Source organism: Oncorhynchus tshawytscha, linkage group LG04, assembly GCF_018296145.1.
Source record: "Oncorhynchus tshawytscha isolate Ot180627B linkage group LG04, Otsh_v2.0, whole genome shotgun sequence".
Lineage (NCBI taxonomy): Eukaryota > Metazoa > Chordata > Actinopteri > Salmoniformes > Salmonidae > Oncorhynchus > Oncorhynchus tshawytscha.
The window spans coordinates 65212474-65235250 of record NC_056432.1 but is presented as its reverse complement, the minus strand read 5'-3'; the positions used below and the strand labels follow the sequence as shown (position 1 = coordinate 65235250).

The window sequence follows — 22777 nt, the reverse complement described above, 5'->3', positions numbered from 1 at the left end:
GCTCTATATAAGATGGAAGGGAGTTCCGTGCACTCATGGCTCTGTATAATGCTGTACATTTACTTGAATTTGTTTTGGATCTGGGGACTGTGACAAGACCCCTAGCGGCATGTCTGGTGGGGTAAGTGTGTGTGTCAGTGCTGTGTGTAAGTTGACTAAGTAAACAATTAGAAATGTTCAACACATTTCTTATAAGAACAAGAAGTGAAGCAGTCAGTCTTTCTTCAACTCTTAGCCAAGAGAAACTGGCATTCATAGTATTAATATTAGCCCTCTGATTATAATGAAGAGCAAGAAGTGCGGCTCTGTTCTGGGCCAGCTGCAGCTTAACTAGGTATTTTTTGCAGAACTTGACCATACATACGTCAGGCCAATAATCAAGATAAGATTAAGTCATGATTCTAGATCCCTATGGTGTTCACTTTAGTGGATTTCTGTAAAAGAATGTCTGTTTCAATTGAAAAGGGGAATAGAAATGATAGACATCAACTGCATGATATGATCCAGGTCACTGCACCAATGTCACTATCCAGCCTACTGAGCTATATCCAAGAAATTAGTAACACTCATAATAACACGCATGCAACAATTTAAACAGATAAAGAAACAACGCAGGATATATTATTTTAAAATGAAATTTACTTCAAATGGATATGGTTTAAGTTTCAGAACAGTCATTGCTGTCAGGTCAAAGTTCAACAGTCAGAGGTTAACATAATATCCATATGTGAGTGCCAACTGCAGATACTGTATCAAACCATTTGGGAGGAGAAGGTTGAGACACCATTCACAGTGAACCTCTAGGTGGTGTTAAAGTCTTACAACCAGATGGAGCCATGGATCAAGCCAGGTCTCTGGTGGAAATAGGCACCTGATAAACACACATACTTTCATGATGCACAACACATCTTCCCACAGTTAGAGTCACAAAGCAACCTTGTTTTGGAGGATGGCCTCTGAGCTGAAAAGCTGGTGTTTAATATACTGCAAGGAGAATTCAACTGCAGACACTGACATACAAACACAAACAGCTTAACAACAAAACAATGGCCTAATAATTCCCCCATCTCCCTTTAAATGTTCTGTCGAAAGTAAGCTATAGAGTTGCAGCCAGGCGATCCACAAGAACTCATTCGTCAATGATTTTACACTCTCCTAAAAGGCTGCTTGCACTTAGCAAACACATGGGTGGACTAAACTGGGCAATGTTTTATAGGCAACTATGGGATTATTACTATCAACTAGCTAGCCAAAAATAGCATTAGTAGACCAACAAGTTGCTATCCCTCTATTGAAAATAAATTCTCATCGCTTTCGTAAAAAAGAGGGTTTGCTCTGTTCTCCACGGACCCCTTCATCTCACGTTAGAGTCTTAGGTCGCGACGGTCTTTAGTTATCCATCATTTGGGTGGGAATGATGGTCACATTTTCTTTACCGCTGCTCCTGCCGACAGCAAACGGTCCCGCTCGCGCACCTCCTCCTGTAGCTTGGCCTCGGTCACGCGCAGCTGGCGGATGGTTGCCTTCATCTCCTTCATTTTCACTTCCATGAGTGCGATGATGTCCCGCTGCTCGTTCAGCTTCCGAAGCAGTTCGGCCGAGGTGGTCCCGGTGGTCAGCGAGTACGCGTGGTCCAGCGGGTTGCTGACAACGCTGTAGTACTGCACAGTCTGCTGCTGGGCAGTGGCCGCGGAGTCTGCAGGGGGATAGTCGCCCCTGGCCAGGTCAGTGGAGCTGGAGACGACTGCAGTAAAACAGGACCCGTCACCCTGCGCGGCTGGATTTACTGGTCCGAGGTATTCGCCGTCCGGACCGATCTGCACCAGGATAGGGCCATCAGTAGCAGCTATGTCGGTGACTGCATCGCTCTGAGCGGTCTCAACGGCATCTGGGGCTGTCGAAACAACGTTGGTGATGACAATGCTGCCTGGACTGGGGGCTGGAACAGGAGCCGCCGCAGACGCTTTCCTGTTCCTGCCCCTTCGATTCTTGCGTTCATTCACTCCTCTCAGCGGGAAGAGCGTCGGTACTCGAACGGTATAGGTCTTTCTGCCACCGGGAAAGTGTACGCTACAGACGCGGTGTCCCGTAGTGGGTTGGAAGGTACTAAAACAGCCGCTCACCCCGGCCCGGGAGATGTTCTTGAGCCAAATCTCCCTTTGCGTGGTATCCTTTGGAAATGTGTAGAACCGCAGCTCTCTGTCCCGATGAGAGTTGTTGTAGCAGCCAGGGACACAGCAGGTGAATCCAGGCATGTTTATTCCAACGAAAATCTGATAAACTTGTTATTCTATTGAAGTTTTGTCTAATTTATTTTTGTTTCGTTCTTCCTCGCGTTGTTATCAAGCCGATCGGCCTCGAAGCGGAACTACACGTCCCACAATGCTTACAACTTCCTGTTTTGTGTCTAAGCAGGTAGCCCCAAAAATATGACATTTTGTTCAGTGTTGCGCACAATTAATATGTTTTTAGACGTATTTGTATATAATGTCGCAGACTTTTATTATGTTGATAGATGTTTAACTATTGTATCCATTATTACTGCTTTCCAAGCAAGCGTGAATCAGAACTAAGAACTTAAATAAACTACAAGTCCCATAATGCATTCCATAAACTCTCATCTCGCGAGTTTTCACTTGAATTTTAAACGCGGGAGCCACCCGCTGAAAGGTAAACACCAGCTAGCAAGCTTTTTATTGTATTTATTTGATTGTATCCTAGCAAGCTTAGGATACTTTCATAAAATAGCACATCAAAACGGTGATTTTCCACATAAAGAGGCGACACGAATCTAACGTATCGTGAACACGACTCGGTAGAATTCCTTGATTGTGTTAGTCAGTGATATATCTAACTTTAGCCTAGCATGGATAGCTAACTTAGCATGGACAGCTAACTTAGCTAAGTTTTATTTAATTATTTAATTTAATCCGTTAGCGAAGTTAAATTTAACGCGTTAGTCGCCCCACTTACTTTCAGAAGTAGTAAGCTATGTGTTTATTTGCATTAACGTTAGCTAGCAAGTACTAAACCAGTAGTTAGCTAGCTAATTAAAGATGACAGCATGTCAATTATTTCCAGAATATTGATAAAACGTTGACTTCTTCTGTTTCGACAGACTGAACGTTATGCCATGGATTCTGTAGACGAGGACGTGTCTGCTCGAGTTCTCCTGCAAAGTGTAATTCATACGGAGTCCTCCAGGTCCCCAATTACCCGCAGGTAAATCAACACTGTCGAAAAGTGTCACCCACAGTACCTACTACTATCTATCAACTAAACTTGCTTTGGCAAGCGGTTGTCGAGTGTTAGTTTGAAAGGCTCTCTCTTGTCAACTGTGATATCTCGAGATAAAATGTGTCATTTTAACGGAATAAGCCATATGTGTTATGTCCTCTCTAGTGCCTCCCAGGCTCAGTTCCAGTCCCCGGGGTCCAGAGTCAGACGTAGTATCAGACTAAGGAAGAGTGATGTTGGGACCCTTACACCACAGGAGGCCCTCAAACAGAGCATCAAAAAGAAGCTTCATGAGGTCCGGTTAAGCCGGGTCTACACTGTGATTTTTGGCCCCAATTTTTGCTGTCTCAGACAAGTGTTTGAGATCGGAGACAAAATCCCAATGTCCTTGCCTACTCTGGGTGCGTGGCCATCAGCTACGCTTGTTTAATGTAGGCGGGTCAGAGACGCAATCAGAGGGCTCCGATCCTGTCTTTGACATCCTAATATTTTCAAACATGTTTGATTTTATCTGCACAAAATCTGCAATGTTCTTGTAGTGTGACATATGCAATGACAATATTTGAGAACAGTGATCAGCAATAGCCAATGAGAGCTCTCCTGAGAAGGTGCCAGTGAGATGATGACATTGTATCGCATCACCCAGAATGTGTACTCTCGAGCAGGAGCGATGAATACTACTAGTATGTGTTTGTCCTTGCCAAACTGTCAAATCGTTCCAGCTCTTTACACACAATGTTATTCAATTAAAAATGTTTTGGTTAGATATTTCAACTCTGTAGAGCAAGCATGAATGTCTGACTGAAAATGTTTGAGGCTGCTTTGAGCCACAGCTCGTTCTAGCTATGGAATCACATCCTTGTCAAGACAGCATGTCTTAGTTTGACACTCCTGTAGTGTCTGCTCGGTGTTACTTTGAAGATCTGTCTTTCTGTTTGTTTGTCTGTGTTGGGCAGAGAAACTGTTTTAAACAAGGCTTGTGTTGAGTTCATCTGCATTTGTCTTTTTCTTACAGAGCACTTCCAGGTTTACCCTGCCAGTGCCACCCAGTAAGAGGCGGACTATATCAGAGGGAGTCAGGAAGATAAACACGCCTGCACCAGCCACAGCCTCACTTCTCTATGATGATGACATCACACCTAGATACCTACTCAGGGGGATCCTGCAGACAGGTGAGTGTTGTCGTCACAGTGTGTGGGTCAGTGCCTTTATTATTGACTAGCAGTAAGATGGATGTGTTATTATATGCTCATCATGGGCACATTAGGGCCCGTTGTTCAGTGATCTTTGTCGCTCTTCTGTCTCCTCTCTGATTGGTCAGAGCCGGAGACATCCCTTCTGGTTCAGGACCGGCCAGTCAAGAAGGAGCCAGAGCTGCCCTCCACAAACTCCAGTCTTCACAGCAACCGCCCAAGGTATGCTGACAGACAAGGACGATATCCTCAGAGGTGCACTCAGGACACACAGCCCTCTGCATTATTGGTGTGGTGATGTGTATGTGCGTTTACACCTTGTTTTTGTTTGTGCCTCCTAGTACAGGGCTGTCTGACTTGGATTTCCCTGACATGACCACCACAGTAAACCTGTCAAATACGGTGAAGGGACTAAGCAGGAAGCGACCACGTCGGAGTCTCAACATAACAGCATTCAACAGGCAGCTTGAACATGAAGGTAAGGTCAGGGTTGGCACTGTACAGTGTGTGTGCATGGTTAAGTTTGTGTGACATCTGTAACTGGAGCATGTTCTGAACGTGTTAGAGGGTGTGATTAAACATACTGGTTAACTGCTCTATATGAGAAGAAATTTTCTGTTCCACTCATTTTGACCCACTGACAATTCCACTTTTCATGGGTTCATGTTTAAATTAAATTGTATTTATTACATTCTGCAAATACAACAGGTGTAGACTTTACCATTAAATGTTTGCTTATGAGCCGTATATTAGTATTGTAAGTGCATATACACTACCATTCAAAAGTTTGGGGTCACTTAGAAATGTCCTTGTTTTTGAAAGGAAAGCACATTTTTTTGCCAATTAAAATAACCTAAAATTGATCAGAAATACAGTGTAGACATAGTTAATGTTGTAAATGACTATTGTAGCTGGAAACGGCAGATTTCTTTATGGAATATCTACATAGGCATACTGAGGCCCATTATCAGCAACCATCACTCCTGTGTTCCAATGCCACGTGTTAGCTAATCGAAAGTTGATCATTTTAAGACTAATTTATCATTACAAAACCCTTTTGCAATTATGTTAGCACAGCTGAAAACTGATGTCCTGATTTAAAGAAGCAATAAAACGGGCCTTCTTTAGACTAGTTGAGTATCAGGAGCATCAGCATTTGTGGGTTTGATGACAGGCTCAAAATGACCAGAAACAAAGAACTTTCTTCTGAAACTCGTCAGTCTATTCTTGTTCTGAGAAATTCCATGTGCGAAATTGCCAAGAAACTGAAGGTCTTGTACAACGCTGTGGATTTATCCCTTCACAGAACAGCGCAAACTGGCTCTAACCAGAATAGAAAGAGGAGTGGGTGGCCCCGGTGCACAACTGAGCAAGAGGACAAGTACATTAGAGGGTCTAGTTTGAGAAACAGACTCCTCACAAGTCCTCAACTGGCAGCTTCATTAAATAGTACCCGCAAAACACCAGTCTCAACTAGAGGTCGACCAATTAATCGGAATGGCCAAAAAATTAGGGCCGGTTTCAAGTTTTCATAACAATCGGAAATCTGTATTTTTGGACACCTTTATTTAATCTTTATTTAACTAGTCAAGTCAGTTAAGAACACATTCTTATTTTCAATGACGGCCTAGGAACGGTGGGTTAACTGCCTCGTTCAGGGGCAGAACAACAGATTTTTTACCTTGTCAGCTCGGGGGATTCAATCTTGCAACCTTACAGTTAACTAGTCCAATGCTCTAACTACCTGCCTCTAATTGCACCCCACGAGGAGACTGCCTGTTACACGAATGCAGTAAGTTGCTAGCTAGCAATAAACTAATCTTCAAAAAAAAAAAATCTATCAATCAATCATAATCACTAGTTAACTACACATGGTTGATAATATTACTTGTTTATCTAGCGTGTCCTGCGTTACATATAATCGATGTGGTGGGTATCGTTGCTCCAATGTGTACCTAACCATAAACATCAATGCCTTTCTTAAAATCAATACACAGAAGTATATATTTTTAAACCTGCATATTTAGCTAAAAGAAATCCAGGTTAGCAGGCAATATTAACCAGGTGAAATTGTGTCACTTCTCTTGCGTTCATTGCACGCAGAGTCAGTGTATATGCAACAGTTTGGGCCGCCTGATTTGCCAGCATTTTACGTAATTATGACAACATTGAAGGTTGTGCAATGTAACAGGAGTATTTAGACTTATGGATGCCACCCGTTAGATAAAATACGGAACGGTTCCGTATTTCACTGAAAGAATAAACATCTTGTTTTTGAGATGATAGTTTCCGGATTCGACCATATTAATGACCTAAGGCTCGTATTTCTGTGTGTTATCATGTTAAGTCTAAGTCTATTAAGTCTATAATTTGATAGATTTGATTTGACAGTCTGACTGAGCGATGGTAGGCACCAGCAGGTTCGTAAGCATTCATTCAAACAGCATTTTTGTGCGTTTGCCAGCAGCTGTTTATGACTTCAAGCCTACCAACTCCCGAGATGAGGCTAGTGTAACTGATGTGAAATGGTTAGCGGGGTGTGCGCTAATAGCGTTTCAAACGTCACTCGCTCTGAGACTTGGAGTTGTTGTTCCCCTTGCTCTGCATGGGTAACGCTGCTTCGAGGGTGGCTGTTGTCGTTGTGTTCCTGGTTCGAGCACAGGTAGGAGTGTGGAGAGGGACGGAAGCTATACTGTTACACTGGCAATACTAAAGTGCCTATAAGAACATCCAATAGTCAAAGGTTAATGAAATACAAATGGTATAGAGAGACATAGTCCTATAATAACTATAACCTAAAACTTCTTACCTGGGAATATTGAAGACTCATGTTAAAAGGAACCACCAGCTTTCATATGTTCTCATGTTCTGAGCAAGGAACTTAATCGTTAGCTTTCTTACATGGCACATATTGCACTTTTACTTTCTTCTCCAACACTTTGTTTTTGCATTATTTAAACCAAATTGAACATGTTTCATTATTTATTTGAGGCTAAATTGATTTTATTGATGTATTATATTAAGTTAAAATAAGTGTTCATTCAGTATTGTTGTAATTGTCATTAGTACAAAAAATTTTAATCGTCCTTTTAATCTGTGTTTGCTTTTTTTGGTCCTCCAATAATCGGTATCGGCATTGAAAAATCATAATCGGTCGACCTCCTAGTCGCAACATCAATAGTGAAGAGGCGACTCCGGGATGCTGGCCCTCTAGGCAGAGTTCCTCTGTCCAGTGTCTGTCCAGTCTCTTTTGCCCATCTTAATCTTTTCTTTTTATTGGCCAGTCTGAGATATGGCTTTTTATTTGCAACTCTGCCTAGAAGGCCAGCATCCCGGAGTCGCCTCTTCACTGAGACTGGTGTTTTGCGGGTACTATTTAATGGATTGGTGGGTAGCCTAGTGGTTAGAGCATTGGGCCAGTAACAGAAAGGTTGCTAGATCGAATCCCTGAGCTGATAAGGCAAACATCTGTTGTTCTGCCCCTGAACAAGGCAGTTAACCCACTGTTCCTAGGCTGTCGTTGTAAATAAGAATTTGTTCTTAACTGACTTGCCTAGTTTTAAAAAAAAGGTTCAATTTAAAAAATGAAAGGCCTGTTTTATTGCTTCTTTAAACAGTTTTCAGCTGTGCTAACATAATTGCAAAAGGGTTTTCTGATGATCAATTAGCCATTTTAAAATGATAATCTTGGATTAGCTAACACAATGTGCCATTGGAACACATGAGTGATGGTTGCTGATAATGGGCCTCTGTACGGGCCTGTATGGGCCTCTGTACTCTTATGTAGATATTCCACTAAAATCAGCCTTTTCCAGCTACAATAGTCATTAACAACATTAACAAAAAATTGTTTTTCTTTAAAAAACAAAGAAATGTCTGAGTGACCCCAAACTTTTGAATAGTAGTGTAATCAGTGCAAGAACGGATCAATGCATATAATTCATGGCTACATGGACTCACTATTTAATAGTCTTATGCCTATTTAGCAGTATTATGGCCTGGGGGTAGAAGCTGTCTCATAGCCTGTTGGTTAGGAGTCTGATGATGGATGTATTCATTTTCTGATAGAATTTTATGTTTGGATTCTTTTTTTGCAGATGGACAGGCTGAAGGTGGCAGTGCAACAGAAAAAGACCTCTCACCCCTGTCTTCTGCCTCTCCAAAGTAAAGAGCTGCAAATTGGAAAAACTTCTACTCATTGAATTTCAGTGGTGAATGTCAGAAATGTAACTGAGGCTGTGTTCTCACACATTTTCTAGCTCTATCACCTTCTCCCTGAAAACACCCTTTGTGGATGTTCGGACTGAGAAAAGGGGATTTCAAAGGAAGGTAACAAATCGTAAAAAAATTTGCCTTGAGGAGTTTGACGAGGCCCTACAGAATCGACTGGCGGCGATGGGTGGAGACTCTGGTAAGCCCCTTCCTCTGCATCCTATCTCATTTCTTCCCCCCTTATATTTCTGTTTGTCTTTTGTTCTGTGTATTATATTGTTTGATATGTACTTAAATTACCTGGAACAATATGAAATTGAGACTTATGTAAGACTACATTTTGTGTGAAGAGTAGAACTTAAACCTAGTTCTTCCGCCTCTCTTTTTCTCTTCCCACGCCCACCTCCCTCCCTGTTTTTCAGAGCTGAGTGTTAGGGAGGATCAGCAGGGTCTCAGTGAGACCGTTCGGTCTGAGGGGTTCACCTTGGGACAGAGTGACCTCACCGCTCCTGACATCACCCATGACATCATCACCAGCAACACAGCGCTCTACTCCCTGCCTGTTGACACAGCAACAACCTTCACTATCACCACCCAGGACAAAGACACCATCACAGGAACACAGATCCAGCGAGAAATGGGAGGAATGAAGGATGAGGATGAGAAAGTTATGGAGGAGGTAGGGGAACAAAATGAGGACAAGATGGAATTAGACAACAAAGATGGAGAGGATTTGGCTGGTTCTGCTGGGCAGAGAGAGGACTCAGTGAGACAGAAGGTGTCCAAATCACAGACTGTAGAAGCAGTAGCTGACTCCCAGACAGAAGAGGACGAGGTGGCTGAATCTCAGACGGCAGAGGACGAGGTGGCTGAATCTCAGACGGCAGAGGACGAGGTGGCTGAATCTCAGACGGCAGAGGACGAGGTGGCTGAATCTCAGACGGCAGAGGACGAGGTGGCTGAATCTCAGACGGCAGAGGACGAGGTGGCTGAATCTCAGACGGCAGAGGACGAGGTGGCTGAATCTCAGACGGCAGAGGACGAGGTGGCTGAATCTCAGACGGCAGAGGACGAGGTGGCTGAATCTCAGACGGCAGAGGACGAGGTGGCTGAATCTCAGACGGCAGAGGACGTAGCAGATGAAGGGGGACAGGTAGTGGAAGAAGGGCAGGAAAAAAGATTGATATCACAGAGTTTAACACACAATGCGATGCACATCAGTCGGAGAGCTTATTGCTCAGAGGGTGGCGTCAAGGTTGCTGGAGTGATTGAAGGAGGGAGGGGCTACAAGAGCATGGGAGCAGCGCTCTATCCTACAGAGACTGGTGAGTCAGGCTGGTAATGAGAGCATGATGTGGCATTGTCCAATGTGGACAGTATTTCACTTGGCTCAAATACTGCTTGTCAACAAGACTGTTCAGTCTTTCAAGTTTGAAAAATAATATTTGTGGGTCTATTCTATTATTTAATGTATTTGTGAGACTGTTTTATTGATGTCTTTGTGTGTTTTGTAGGGTGGGCAGGCAGAAGGTCAGAGGGGGACACGGCTGGTGAGTGGCACAACGGGCCGGAGGTGGGAGCTAGTGAGAGCGCCCACACACGCACAGTAACCCTTGGCAGCGTCCCTCCCTCCCCGTTGCCCCAGGAAGATGAGCTGGAAGGTTTGAGTAGAACTGGCACCAGCCTTGGCAATGAGGAGATGGAGAACTCCATGCCTCCTTTAGAGATTACCTTTGAACCTGAGAACAACGCCCCTCACAGCAGCAACTCATCCCTGCACCCCATCACTGCCCAGAGCCCAGCTGAGCATGAGGAGGACTGGGATGATGTGGAAGAGGGGGATGGTATCCGGAGTGAAGGTTGGATCCACAAGAACTGTATTCAGGTGTGTGTGCACATGCGTATATGTTGTGATGACTAACCCCTTCTTTCCTACAGAGCTGTCCATGAAGACTCCTGCGTTTGTCAGAGAGAAGAGGAATGCTCTGCCTATTGACCCCCTGGCCACACCCACTGTTCTCAAAGACCTTCAACCAAGGCAAGTCACACACAAGCACATGCAATCATTTTAGTAGTAGTATTGTGTGCTAGTTTGTGACCTAATCTGTTGTCTTTTGGGGCCTCAGTGTTTCGGCTGGTGCTGCAGCTGTGGTGAAGCCCAAAGCGGTGAGGGGAAAGCGGACTGGATCAGCCAAGAAGGATCCTGGTCTCTCTAAGAGCTACATCATGAGCGTGTTCAAACACTTCGCCAAGACCAAGGTGTCTACAGATGTCTACCCTGTCCTAAAGGAGATGTAAGAATCTATACCCATCTTAGGGAAAAGTGCTTATGTTCATTAACTTGCACATCAAGTGATTTAGTGATGTACCGATCTGTTTAAAGACAGGAAAACATCAGAATGCAACTTTTCTTTTATCGTTGATGTTAAATTCATTGATGTATGTATTAGTGACAGAATAGAGGACTTTCTTAATGATAAGGTATTGATGGATGAATGCATGTTTAACATTTACTTACTAGAATGGAGCGCTACTTTGACCGGCTAGCTGATGACTTGGAGACGTTTGCTGCTCACGCCAAGAGGAAGACCATTGAGGTAGAGGACGTAGAGCTGCTGATGCGGAGGTTTGTTTATAGCTGTGGTTCGTCAGGTGTTTAAGTGTACAGTATGTACTATAATCTCCTTCTCGTGTGTGTGTGAGTGCATTTGTCTTTCTCTAACTCTGTTTTTCTCTCCAGACAGGGGTTTGTGACTGACATTATGCCAGTAAATGTGTTGATTGAGAAATATCTCCCAATGGAATCCCGAAAGCTCCTCATTCCCGTGGCAACAAGTGGTAACTACGTCATTCCCAAACCGAGGAGAAAATGATCAGCCTATACTGAGAATGATCAGCCCAAATGAGGGCTGATGTTGTATATTTGATTGAATATCTATGAACAGCTGTTCATTTATAATTTGTAGACACTCAATCAAACACAGCCAGGACAAGACCATGTAACCTGGTGTAAATGTGTTGTATTTGTTTGAATATGGCTTTCTTTTATATTTGTCGAATATTACTGCAAAATGTTTTATTTGATTTATTCAGTAGTCTGGCATTTGTACGTGCCTTTGGATGAGAAAGGAGACTGGAGTTAAAGCCCTGAGGTTATGAGTGCATTGGATTCCATCAGAGCAACCTGAAAGACACAACCAATACAAGCACTATAGTTTGTAGTCACTAATCTAATGTCCTCTGTCCTCATGCTGCCCCCAGTTTTCAAAATCGACCCAGCTAATCACAGTACAGTCAGAATAAAAAAAGCAATAATTCAAACTTTCGCATTCGATACTTTGGGGTGTAATCATTACTCCAATTCTGTTTCAAAACGTTTTGCAACAAACCATTTACTCCAAACAGAAAATGCATACGACAGTTTCTATTGGACTAATTCAGGTAGGCCCGGTTTCGTTCGCCTTGTTTGCTTTCGTTTGGTTCTTGGTAAACGGAGTTTTCAGGCCGTACGCGTCGAACACACCGACTGTGTCATGCGTTTTGGTGCACTAGAAGTACATTCATTTCCAGTGGAACGCTGCATTTGCCTTACAGCATTGCGTGTGTAGTAAATCGAATGTATGCATTAAATTGTATGCGTAGAATGTTTAATTTTTGTTGCACACATATCCAGTAAAAAAAGCGGGATTCCATAATAAAAAGTTGAATTACATCATTTCTTTACATATTTTATTCATTTATTTGCCAAGTAGCATACATATTTATTCGATGAAAGCAAAAAATTGTAAGAGCCTATCATTTACCTCATGCATAGTTTTGGAGCGAAATGCAATAATAAATAGTCAAGATAGCAGTGTAGGCTCTTTCAACAATGAGACCAACGTTGTGGAAGGTGGTCTTGATCGCGCTGTTGGGCCGGTGTTCGGGGCCAGCCCCGCGGAAAGCGCAGGTCTGTGTGGGTCCAGAAATGGTTGAAGTCCCGAAAGCATGGAGGGGAGTTCCGTATCATTCAAAAGCTTCGATTGGAGAGGAATTTCGAAGTTACTTTCGTCTGGACCGCAGCCAGTTCAATCACCTGCTCCGGATTGTTGGAGCCAGGATCGCCCCGATGGCAACCAACTACCGGAAGTCCATCAGTCCAGTTGAACGCCTGGCGATTTTTCTCCCGTAAGCTAAATTCTCGTACATTTTAAAAGTCTTTGATACCGTAATTGATTGGATATTTTATGTGCAACCTAGCTAGCTGAATGGCTCTTTAGTTAATAGCCCCTATGTGACATCAGATGTACTTTAACAGAATGTTCATTCGGACTACTTCCCAAAGTTGGTTTAAAATCCTCTAATGATGCAATGTTACCAAATGAAAAGAAAGTTGGGGTGCCTTCTGCCCTGATGAAGGTAGGCTAGTCTTCTCCAGGACCCCTTGTTGTTCAAGACAGTCATTCATTAAATTCTTATTGGAATTACTTACACTCTTAGGAAAAAAAGGCTTCCAAGAGTGTCCTTCTGCTTCCCCCATAGGATAACCCTTTTTGGTTCCAGGTTGAACCCTTTGGGGGAAAGGTTATACATGGAACCGAATAGGGTTCTCCTATGGGGACAGCCGGAGAACCCTTTTAGGTTCTAGATAGAAAAAAAGGTGCTAAGAGTAGAGTTGGCCTGGGCTACAGTTTGATAGTCAGACTGAATTGTATTGTTTCAAGGCATTGTTAATGATGGTTGATGACTTACAATATAATTAGAGCATAATAAACTAATGAGGTAGGTATGAGTAGATATAATATGTGGGTGGAATTTCAAGTTACACACAATATTGATAATTATTTTGAATTATATTTCAGATTCTTGGGGACGGGTCTCCTACAGAATCATCGGATTCAGCTTCGGAGTTGGGCGGTCCACAGTGGTAGGCATTGTCCCCTCTGTGGCACACGCCATTTGGGACTGTCTGGTTGGTGAATACATGTCTGTCCCCAAGGAGGAAGACTGGAGGGCCATTGCTGCAGAGTTCCTGGAGAGGTGGAATTTCCCCAACCGTCTTGGCTCCATTGCTGGGAAACATATAGTAATCCAGGCTCCACCGTGGTCAGGTTCGCAATTCTACAACAAGGGTACATATTAAGTTGTACTCTTGGCTGTTGTAGATGCCATCTACTGTTTCCATGTCGTCAATGTTGGTGCTTACGGCAAGGGAAGTGATGGCGGGACCCTCCGGGACTCTGCCTTCGGCCAGGCACTTCAGGATGGCACCCTGGAGATTCCTAGAAGAAAAAGAAACGCACACCTATTTAGGCGAGGTGCTGGCTAGCCGAGTAGAAAACGTGAAAATAAAGGAGAGCTGCACACTCTAGGAGCTCAGATCCAAAATCTTATTATTATTATTATTATTTATTTTTTTGCATCTGAGCTCCTAGAGTGTGCGGCTCTCCTTTATTTTCAAACCCTGGAGATTCCACCACCTGCATCACTCCCTGGGGCTGAAGACCTGGGACCTGTTCCCCACGTCTTCGTCGGCAACAAGGCCTTTCCTTGAGACCCAACCTCACGAGGCCCTATGCTGGACACCAGCTGCCATTGCCAAAGGCTGTAAGGATCTTTAACAAACGACTATCCAGGTCAAGGTTAGTTGTTGAATGCGTCTTTGGGGGTCTGGCAGCCCGGTGGAGAAATGGATCGGAGAGTGCTTGGTCTCAGCCCCTCAAATGTCGATGCCTGCATGAAGACCACATGTTCTCCACAACTACCTGCAGAGGTCATTCCAGGAGCCACTCCGGATGGAGATGGGCACGCCAAATGGTCACCTACCTGATGTCACCAGGGCAGGTGCCAACACCCCCAGGCAGGCACTCCAGGTGAAGGAGAAGCTGACCACCTACTTCATCGCCGGCAGGTGAAGTCCCATGGCAGTATGCCATGAAGTGAAACGGCTCTTAAGAGCCCCCTAACACCAAGGTTATTTTAAGAAACATCTACCGTTGTCCACAAAATAGCAGGACCGCTAAGGTTATAAGACATACAGTTAGTATGATAATGGGAAAAGGTAACCTAGAGTCCATACAAATAGTACAGTTCACCACCATCTTCACTGCTCTGACACAATGTAGGTGGGGAAAAAACAATTAGGAAGAGAATGCGTTTACTTTCATCTTGTCTAAATGAGATATTAATAAACAAATGAAACTGACTATGAAAACATTAGAATTTAATAAGTATTCAAGTACAGGAAAGAACATGACAGGTATGTGTTGTAAAAATGTTTAAAAAATAACTTGTGTGTGTAAAAATACAACAATTAAATGTGTAGCCTGTAATCTGTAAGAGAACCAGAGCATGTATTTTTTTGCACAACTGCAGACAGATACAGGGACTACTCCATAAAGCCTAGACGTAGTAGGGAACTTCAGACATGGCCATAAAGAGAGAAAGGGCAGGGCACTGGAGATCTGAGGTACAGAGAGGAGAGGTGTGTTTGAAAAAACTAAAAGTGAATGTGTAGCCACAATACTGATAAACACACATTTAACCTTTAGTCTTGTAAAAGAACAAGAAAATCTGAATTCTCCGGTGTGTCAGTTTTCATGCAATCTATGTACAACTAATAATGAATGCTATCCTAAATATTGAGAAACGATTTACTTTACGAATTCAATTAATTGTAAACTAAAAAAAGTGCAATAAGGACAGTTGGAAAATTTCAGTTGCAGTTCCTTGATTCCTCACCTGCTCAAAACCCATTGGAAAAGGTCAAAACAACAACCAGACAACTCTTCCACCTGTGGTTGGCTAAATTGACTCCATCTCTGGAAAGGAAGAGAAAAACATACAAGCATTACATAATAAATAACACCATTAAATGTGAGATGTATGTTAACTAAATACTGTTTGTATAGTGGTTTGTGGCATAAATATTGGAGCAGTGTGGTAAAGTTGGTAATACTGTAATGACCTGACTAGATCATAAAGGAACAATTGTCCAGACAGAGGGTTGAGTTTACGAATTGACGGTTTATTAACACAACTTTACACAGGCTACTGTTTGGCCCAAGCCAAATAAACAAAAGATACCCCACAAGCCAACCATGACCTTCTCTTGTAAAGGCCAGACGTAAGCGAGAGAACAAAGGCTAAACCTGGTCTTAACTTCCAATACTCCATCCCCCTGCCCAACCCCACGCCACTCCGCCAACCGCCAGGATACCCGGCATCAGAACATTCCAGGCATTCCTGTGATTGGCAGATAGCAGGTTGATTGGCATGTCGGACCCCGCAAACACTGGGTACTGGTAAGTACAACACAACCACCTACTAGCCTAACACACAACACACAGCTGTCTGTGCGGGTCGCTACAATACCTTTTGCTGTTTACTCATGGAATTTGTGTTTTAGGATATTTTCTATCCCAGAAACAGAAACATTAATCCTTTGATCTGAAATACCAATTAGCCTACATGAGTATACTGTAAAAAATTACACTTTACTTCACTGTTGCAAAACTTATGACACGACCTGTGTAGTGAAGAGAAAAAAAACGTACCATTGAACTTGTCATCAAAAAGCAGCTGAAGAATTTTTATCTTAACTGCTGCTTTTCTTTGAGGCAGCCTCTTCAGGGTTGGCAACAGGCAAAGAGTGTCTCTTCATCCTCAATGTGGGGATCAGGTTGGGCTGCCTCCCTCTCGACGGCTTGGAGTAGCCTATGCTGAAATGAGTTGAGTGGATCTGGAAGCTAGTACCTACGATAGCGCCTGTTGTGACATTGTTCCTCTTCATTTCTCCATGTTTGTCTCCACGGCCACATCCTGTTCAAGGTCCTCGTGGTCATAATAATCTCAGGTGTTCCTAGATCCAGAGGTGCTTGCTCCATTATCTTCCATGGCTGCACTGGTGGTGGTCATACTTGTGGATGTTGTAGAGGGTCTCGCTGCACTGGTGATGGTCGCACTAGTAGATGACAGAGGGTCTCGCTGCACCGGTGGACTCACTTGTAAATGACAAAGGGTCTTGATGCACCGGTGGCACCCACACTTGTGGATGAAGTAAAGGGTCTGGCTGTAAAATTGCCACTCGTTTCCCTAGGCACAATAAATGGATCCAGAAAATAAAGAATGTGGCAGAAGCACCAATGCTGCTGGCCTGAAGCTGCTGACCCAGACCTCTCTGCTTTCTCTGCCCTTCTCGCTCTCTGATACCTGTCCCTGAGTCCTCTCCACTTCCTCCTACAGTATTCTTCTACATAGGCATGAACATGATAAGCCAAACCACTACCTAGCATAACTACAGTTATTAGATAGCTATCTTGGACATGTCACCTACTGTACACAAACACGTGGTTATCTGACCAAATTATCAGGGGTACAGTAGTATCTACCATTTCTATTACTCTAGCATACACACTCACACTCTTTCAAACATGATTATTTGGTAAAGTTATCAGGGGTGGTAACTAGCATTATTTATTTGACTTTCTTTCACACACACACCTCATTAGCTAGGTTTTCGGGTGGGACGTTAAAAGGGTGTCCTGACTCTGAGGTCATTAAAGATCGCATGGCACTTATCGTAAGAGTAGAGGTGTTAACCCCGGTGTCCTGGCTAAATTCCCAATCTGGCCCTCAAACCATCATGGTCACCTAATAATCCCCAGTTTACAATTGGCTCATTCATCCCCCAGGTCGTTGCTGTAAATGAGAACGTGTTCTCAGTCAATTTACCTGGTAAAATAACGGATATATTTTTTAAAAAACACACAAAAAAACAGGTTAACTAGCTAACTAACGTTAACTAGCCACATCTAGCACAAGCTCACTACTAAACTGACCTGGCAAGCCTACTATCGTGGACACTTGTCTCCAAGCAGCATTTTTTGTGTTTGTAGCTGTCAGCAGCTGTGTCAAAAATACACAGTTTTGAGGATACTGCGAAAATGATTCTCTCCATGTGTCCAACCGCATTCGACCGTCTGCAAAAGGTACCTGCATCAGTATAGTTGCCTTCCTGCGCAAAATGTTATGCAGCAGCGATGCAATAACACAGTCGGTGTGTTCGAAGCGTAAAGTTTTTTTAAAACATTTTTTTATTAAATTTTTTTTTTACTATGCAAGTCAGTTAAGAACAAGTTCTTATTTACAATGACTGACTAGCCCGAACCAAACCCTAACAACGGTAGACCAATTGTGCGTCACCCTATCATAGCCAGTTGTGATACAGCCTGGAAACGAACCAGGGTCTGTAGCGACGCCATTAGCACTGATATTCAGTGCATTAGAACCCTAAACACCACTCGAGAGCCCAAGGAAAGAGGTTGATAAATGATGTACATATGTCTGTTTAATAAGCTGAATTGCTGATTATCAGTCAAATTGTATTTTTTTTTATTTAAAAAAACTTGTCTATTACCACTAAACTTTTTGGTTTTGAATATATGAATATGTTAATTATCTGCCAATCAGCTGTCCCCTGTGTCTTCCCCTCAGGAGAGTACTTAAGACTTGTGTGAGAAGAAACTTATTGGAGCGAGAAGTAGGTGAAGGCTCAGTGATTTAATGAAAATAGTTAGAAAATGATTGTCTAGGATTTAATACCCATCATTACAATGGACTTCTATATAATGTAAAATATTACAATAGCTTTTGGTTGATTGACAAGTCGGAGAGCGCTCGCTTGCACATAATTTTAGAGGTAATTCACCTCTGAGAGAGTGCTCTCAATAGGCCTACTTGCAGGGGACTTAGTGAATTGGGGGTCCGTTTAAAAAAATCCTGAGGGGCCCCACTAACCCAAAATTCAATAAAAATATGATTGTGGGGGGGTAGAGGCAGTTTATAAGGTAGAGGTAGAGGAGTGAAATTATATGCTGTATGTTATTTTCTTCCAGAATGGATTTTTAAAATTAAGAGTGCTTTCAAAAGGAGTCGTAAGGGCAGAGGTGGAGGTGTATATCGAAAGCTATATCAGTGACCTTGATGGGTCATATGACTGCAAAAGTCTAAATACACAACCACTAAATTTTTACTGTGAACAACACATGGCAAGAGGAAAGTCGACACGGCAGCCACAGGACACCACGGCAAACAGCTGTAAGGTCTATGTGTCCATTGACATCAACGATGGGCCCACCTCAAAAGTGTGTATCAGAAAGATGCTGGAGCACAAGGGCCATGAGAATTCCCACTCTGAGAATGTGACAAACCACATCCACCCAGACCTGGTCACATATATTGAGATCTTGTCTCTTCAATGCAAGGCATGCCATGAAATTGCCAACAGTACCATGAACCAAAATAATAAAATTAAGACCCTGGACAGGCATCATGAAAATGACTCCTGGAGTGTTGACTCGCTTGTGAAACCAGACCTTAAGAGAGTACAATGTCTCAATCAGCCTCTCTGCAGAGCAACAGATCAATCACTGTTGATTATGTTTATGATAATTATGATCATGATTATGATCATGCCCTTTTAATGTAAGAGCTGTTTGACAAGACTGCATGGAATTTCATCCTGCTTTGGTGGGATGGAGTTTTGGCCTGACTGGTGACATCACCAGGCAGTAAATTAGTTAACAGACCAATAAGAAATAGAGTTCCAAACCTTTCTGCCGATAACAGCAAATTTTCAGTTTTCTCCTCCCCAATCAGACCAGTCCGACAGTCCTAGCTAAATTCTTGCTTGAGAAATCGCTCTTTGCTAAGATTTTTGATTTCTTTTTGACCATTTTAATTGAAAACAATCACAGTAAAAGGTACATAATTTTTCGCCAGGCCAGAAATGATTTGATATTGAGATACAAATGGCTGCATTGGACCTTTTAACCTAACCTTATTTTAACCAATTTCGGAAATAGATGACTTGACTTTGTCTGCATAAAATATCCCATATTTTACCACATCCAGCTCAGGTAATATATAGGCCTACTCTGCTAACTTCTCCTGCCCCCCCCTCATCTTCACTGACCTCACTCCCACTTGGACCCTCTACATATGAGAAAACAGAAATGTTGCCAACAGCACAGCCCTGTTGCAGCACTCGTGACAAATGGATTCAATATTCAAGTTAAGGTTATTGGAAACACATAGCATGTATGACTAACTTATTTTCCCAGAGGGAACTCAATTTGGGGTGTCAGATACATCAAGCACACTTCAAATTAAAAACACACGAGTATTATTACAGTCAAAACTATTAACACTATGAAAATAGATATTTGATAAAAGAATACGCTGTCTAATATCATAGCTTTGGCTACATTTTATTATATAATAAGCCCTTGGGGGGGACGATGACAAGTATTTTAAGATAGGCCTAAAACTACTTTCTTTGTTACTTTGTTCTGTTTTCGGCAGCCCTAGCATGGTCTGCCAGCAGTTTCCCACCTGGATCTTGACTGGTTTCTTTGCAAGACACTGCTTTTTCTGAGGTGGCAGAGACAGGCAGTTGAGTACGGAGGTGGTTGACCTCTTATTCCAGTGGGGTAGTCTCCAAATGGCATTGACAGTTTGTCCAATGTGCAGACTTTAAAAGGGGAAATCAGAAGTTACTACAGTACATCCATTTTTGGACTTAAATTAAATATGTATCCAATGATTATTGAAGAATATAACTTAGAAATGTCTCATGAGCTTAGTTCAACTGTCCCATCAGAACCCAAAATACATACTTGTTTTACTCTGTTTGTAAACAAACACTATAGAGCTTCAAAACATGGTTAAAACTATAATTTTGATATCATGGATGGTCAGTCCTTGCATCCATAGCGCCATCTATGAATCTGAGATCATTTATATTTCTCCAGGCCCATCCCTCAGCTTTTCACCATACCAGGGGTGGGGAGGACACTGTTGGATCTACTGCTGATTGACATGTCTTGACATGTCTTGGCATGTCTTGGAATGATAAAAAAAAAATAATAATAATAAATATATATATATATATATATATATATACACCTCCCCGGTCATTGATGGAAACATAAATGTCAAAATGGCATTAATATAATAACTAATACTTTTGTATGCATGCCATGCATCACAATATTTCAGAATTAACATTTACCATTAGGTCGACTTCCTATTACCTTTCATGATACTGGTGGGTGCTGTTTTATATGTAACGACATGCACACGCTATTGAATTAAAAGTGTACAGACATTTTGTAATTTCAGAGTGACACATCATAGACAGATAAACTATAGTAACTAGCTACCTTACTGAGTTGTCTTCACTTTCTTCCAGTGTAGGCTACTGCTCAGTCTGTCAAAGTCGCCAGTTTTTTTCTTGATTTCATGAAGTGCAACGCAGCATACCAATGTGTGTACGTCTTTGACGATGTCAATGATGCAACTTAAGCTCTATTTTTTAATCTGAAAACAAGTAATTATACTCGTAAACCATATCTAATTCGTTAGCAAGCTTCCTTAATTTACATGTAGCGTAGCATTTAACTCGCTGTCAGTCAATCGAACTAGCTGGTTGGACGCGGCACTGCTGCAGGCAGACTGCTTCTCCTCGAAGGCTCGAACGCGGTGGTGAAAGCATTGCTGATAGCCCATTGGCTATCGAACGGCCAATGGCGTGGGTCTTGATGCCTTGGGAGCCCTCTTCTGAACCAGTCCAGGCGTTGCTCTGATGAACGTGCCTGGAATTGTGTCTCTCCGATAACACTGCGCAAACTCATCAGGACAACGTCCTGAAGAAAGACGGATGTTGGGCGAACGCGGATGCCCAAAGTGAACCTCGAAAAGTATACTGACGACAGAATACAGAAGTGTGAATAAATTGAGAGTATTGCTCTGATACCATTAACTTTTGACCTGAATGTGAATGGTGAGTCTCGCTGCCACAGATTAAACGACCACCGGGAGTCTGACCGAGACGGGGGACGTCATCACATCAGCAGGTAACGTTACACGGCATACCCTCCTAACAATCGGCGGAGCAAAAGTCATCTAGCTAAACCACCAAAATATATCCTAGTCACAAGAGTGGTTATAAAGATCTCATCGATTTTCTAAATCGTTATCCAGAACCCCTGGGCGTCTGTCTCCCCAGCCACTGGATCGTTAATGTTAGCTAACAAGCTAACTTATGTGAACAAAAATAAACGCAACAATTAACGATTTTACCGAGTTACAGTTCATAGAAGGAAATCAATCATTTGAAATAAATTTGGACCTAATCTATTAGTTTCACATGACTGGGGATACAGATATGCATCCGTTGGTCACAGATACCTTAAAGAAAAAGGTAAGGGGTGGATCAGAAAACCAGTCGGTATTTGGTGTGATCGCCAATTCCCTCATGCAGCAAGATGCATCACCTTCACATAGAGTTGATGAGGCTGGTGATTGTGGCCTGTGGAATGTTGTTCCACTCTTTTCCAATGGCTGTGCGAAGTTGCGTTGCTGGATATTGTCGGGAACTGGAACACTCTGTCGAACACATCAATCCAGAGCATCCCAAACATGCTCAATGGGTGACATGTCTGGTGAGTATGTAGGCCATGTCAGAACTGGAACATTTCCATCTTCTAGGAATTGTGTTCAGATCCTTGCCATTATCATGCTGATAAATGAGGTGATGTCATCAGGATGAATAGCAGGACAATGGGCTTAAGGATCCTTTCACTGTATCTCTGTGCATTCAAATTGCCATTGATAAAATGCTATTGTGTTTGTTGTCCGTAGCCTATGCCTGCCCATACCATAACCCACCATGGGGCACTCTGTTTACAACGTTGACATCAGCAAACCGCTTGCCCACACGGCTTACACCTCTTCTGCGGTTGTGAGGCCTGTTGGACATACTGCCAAATTCTCTAAAATGATGTTGGAGGCGCTTTATGTTAGAGAAATTAACATGACATTTTCTGGCAACAGCTCTGGGGGACATTCCTGCAATCAACATGCCAATTGCATGCTCCCTTAAAACCTCTTTGGGCTGAGATCCCGCTAACGGGATCGATATGACAACAGCCCATGAAAGGGTAGGGTGCCAAATTCAAACAACAGGAATCTCAAAATTAAAATTCCTCAAACATACAAGTATTTTACACCATTTTAAAGATACAGTTCTTGTTAATCCCACCACAGTGTCTTATTTCAAATAGGCTTTACACCACAAACGATTGTTAGGTGAG

The 22777-nt window shown here is 42.7% G+C and overlaps 2 protein-coding genes and 1 long non-coding RNA gene across 3 annotated transcripts; 1 reads left to right on the top strand and 2 right to left on the bottom strand.

Moving 5' to 3' along the window:
- The first annotated feature begins 109 nt into the window (after nucleotides 1–109).
- On the top strand, nucleotides 110–12354 carry LOC112264206 (centromere protein T). The gene is made up of 15 exons (XM_024440770.2): nucleotides 110–121; nucleotides 1581–1724; nucleotides 3119–3222; nucleotides 3403–3532; nucleotides 4253–4409; nucleotides 4559–4652; nucleotides 4772–4908; nucleotides 8528–8594; nucleotides 8690–8841; nucleotides 9065–9967; nucleotides 10157–10501; nucleotides 10581–10680; nucleotides 10769–10936; nucleotides 11164–11268; nucleotides 11383–12354. The coding sequence occupies exons 1-15, from the start codon at nucleotides 110–112 to the stop codon at nucleotides 11513–11515; spliced, it is 2751 nt and encodes a 916-aa protein (XP_024296538.2). The 3' UTR covers nucleotides 11516–12354.
- On the bottom strand, nucleotides 620–2390 carry thap11 (THAP domain containing 11). Its single transcript, XM_024440280.2, has one exon. The coding sequence runs from the start codon at nucleotides 2253–2255 to the stop codon at nucleotides 1422–1424; it is 834 nt and encodes a 277-aa protein (XP_024296048.1). The 5' UTR covers nucleotides 2256–2390; the 3' UTR covers nucleotides 620–1421.
- A 2473-nt stretch (nucleotides 12355–14827) lies between the features above and the next one.
- LOC112263736 lies at nucleotides 14828–21645 on the bottom strand. The gene is made up of 4 exons (XR_006083289.1): nucleotides 20846–21645; nucleotides 20016–20154; nucleotides 15363–15442; nucleotides 14828–15085 (listed from the first exon to the last, which is right to left on the bottom strand). It is a non-coding gene; the product is annotated as an uncharacterized LOC112263736 (long non-coding RNA).
- Nucleotides 21646–22777: the final 1132 nt, after the last annotated feature.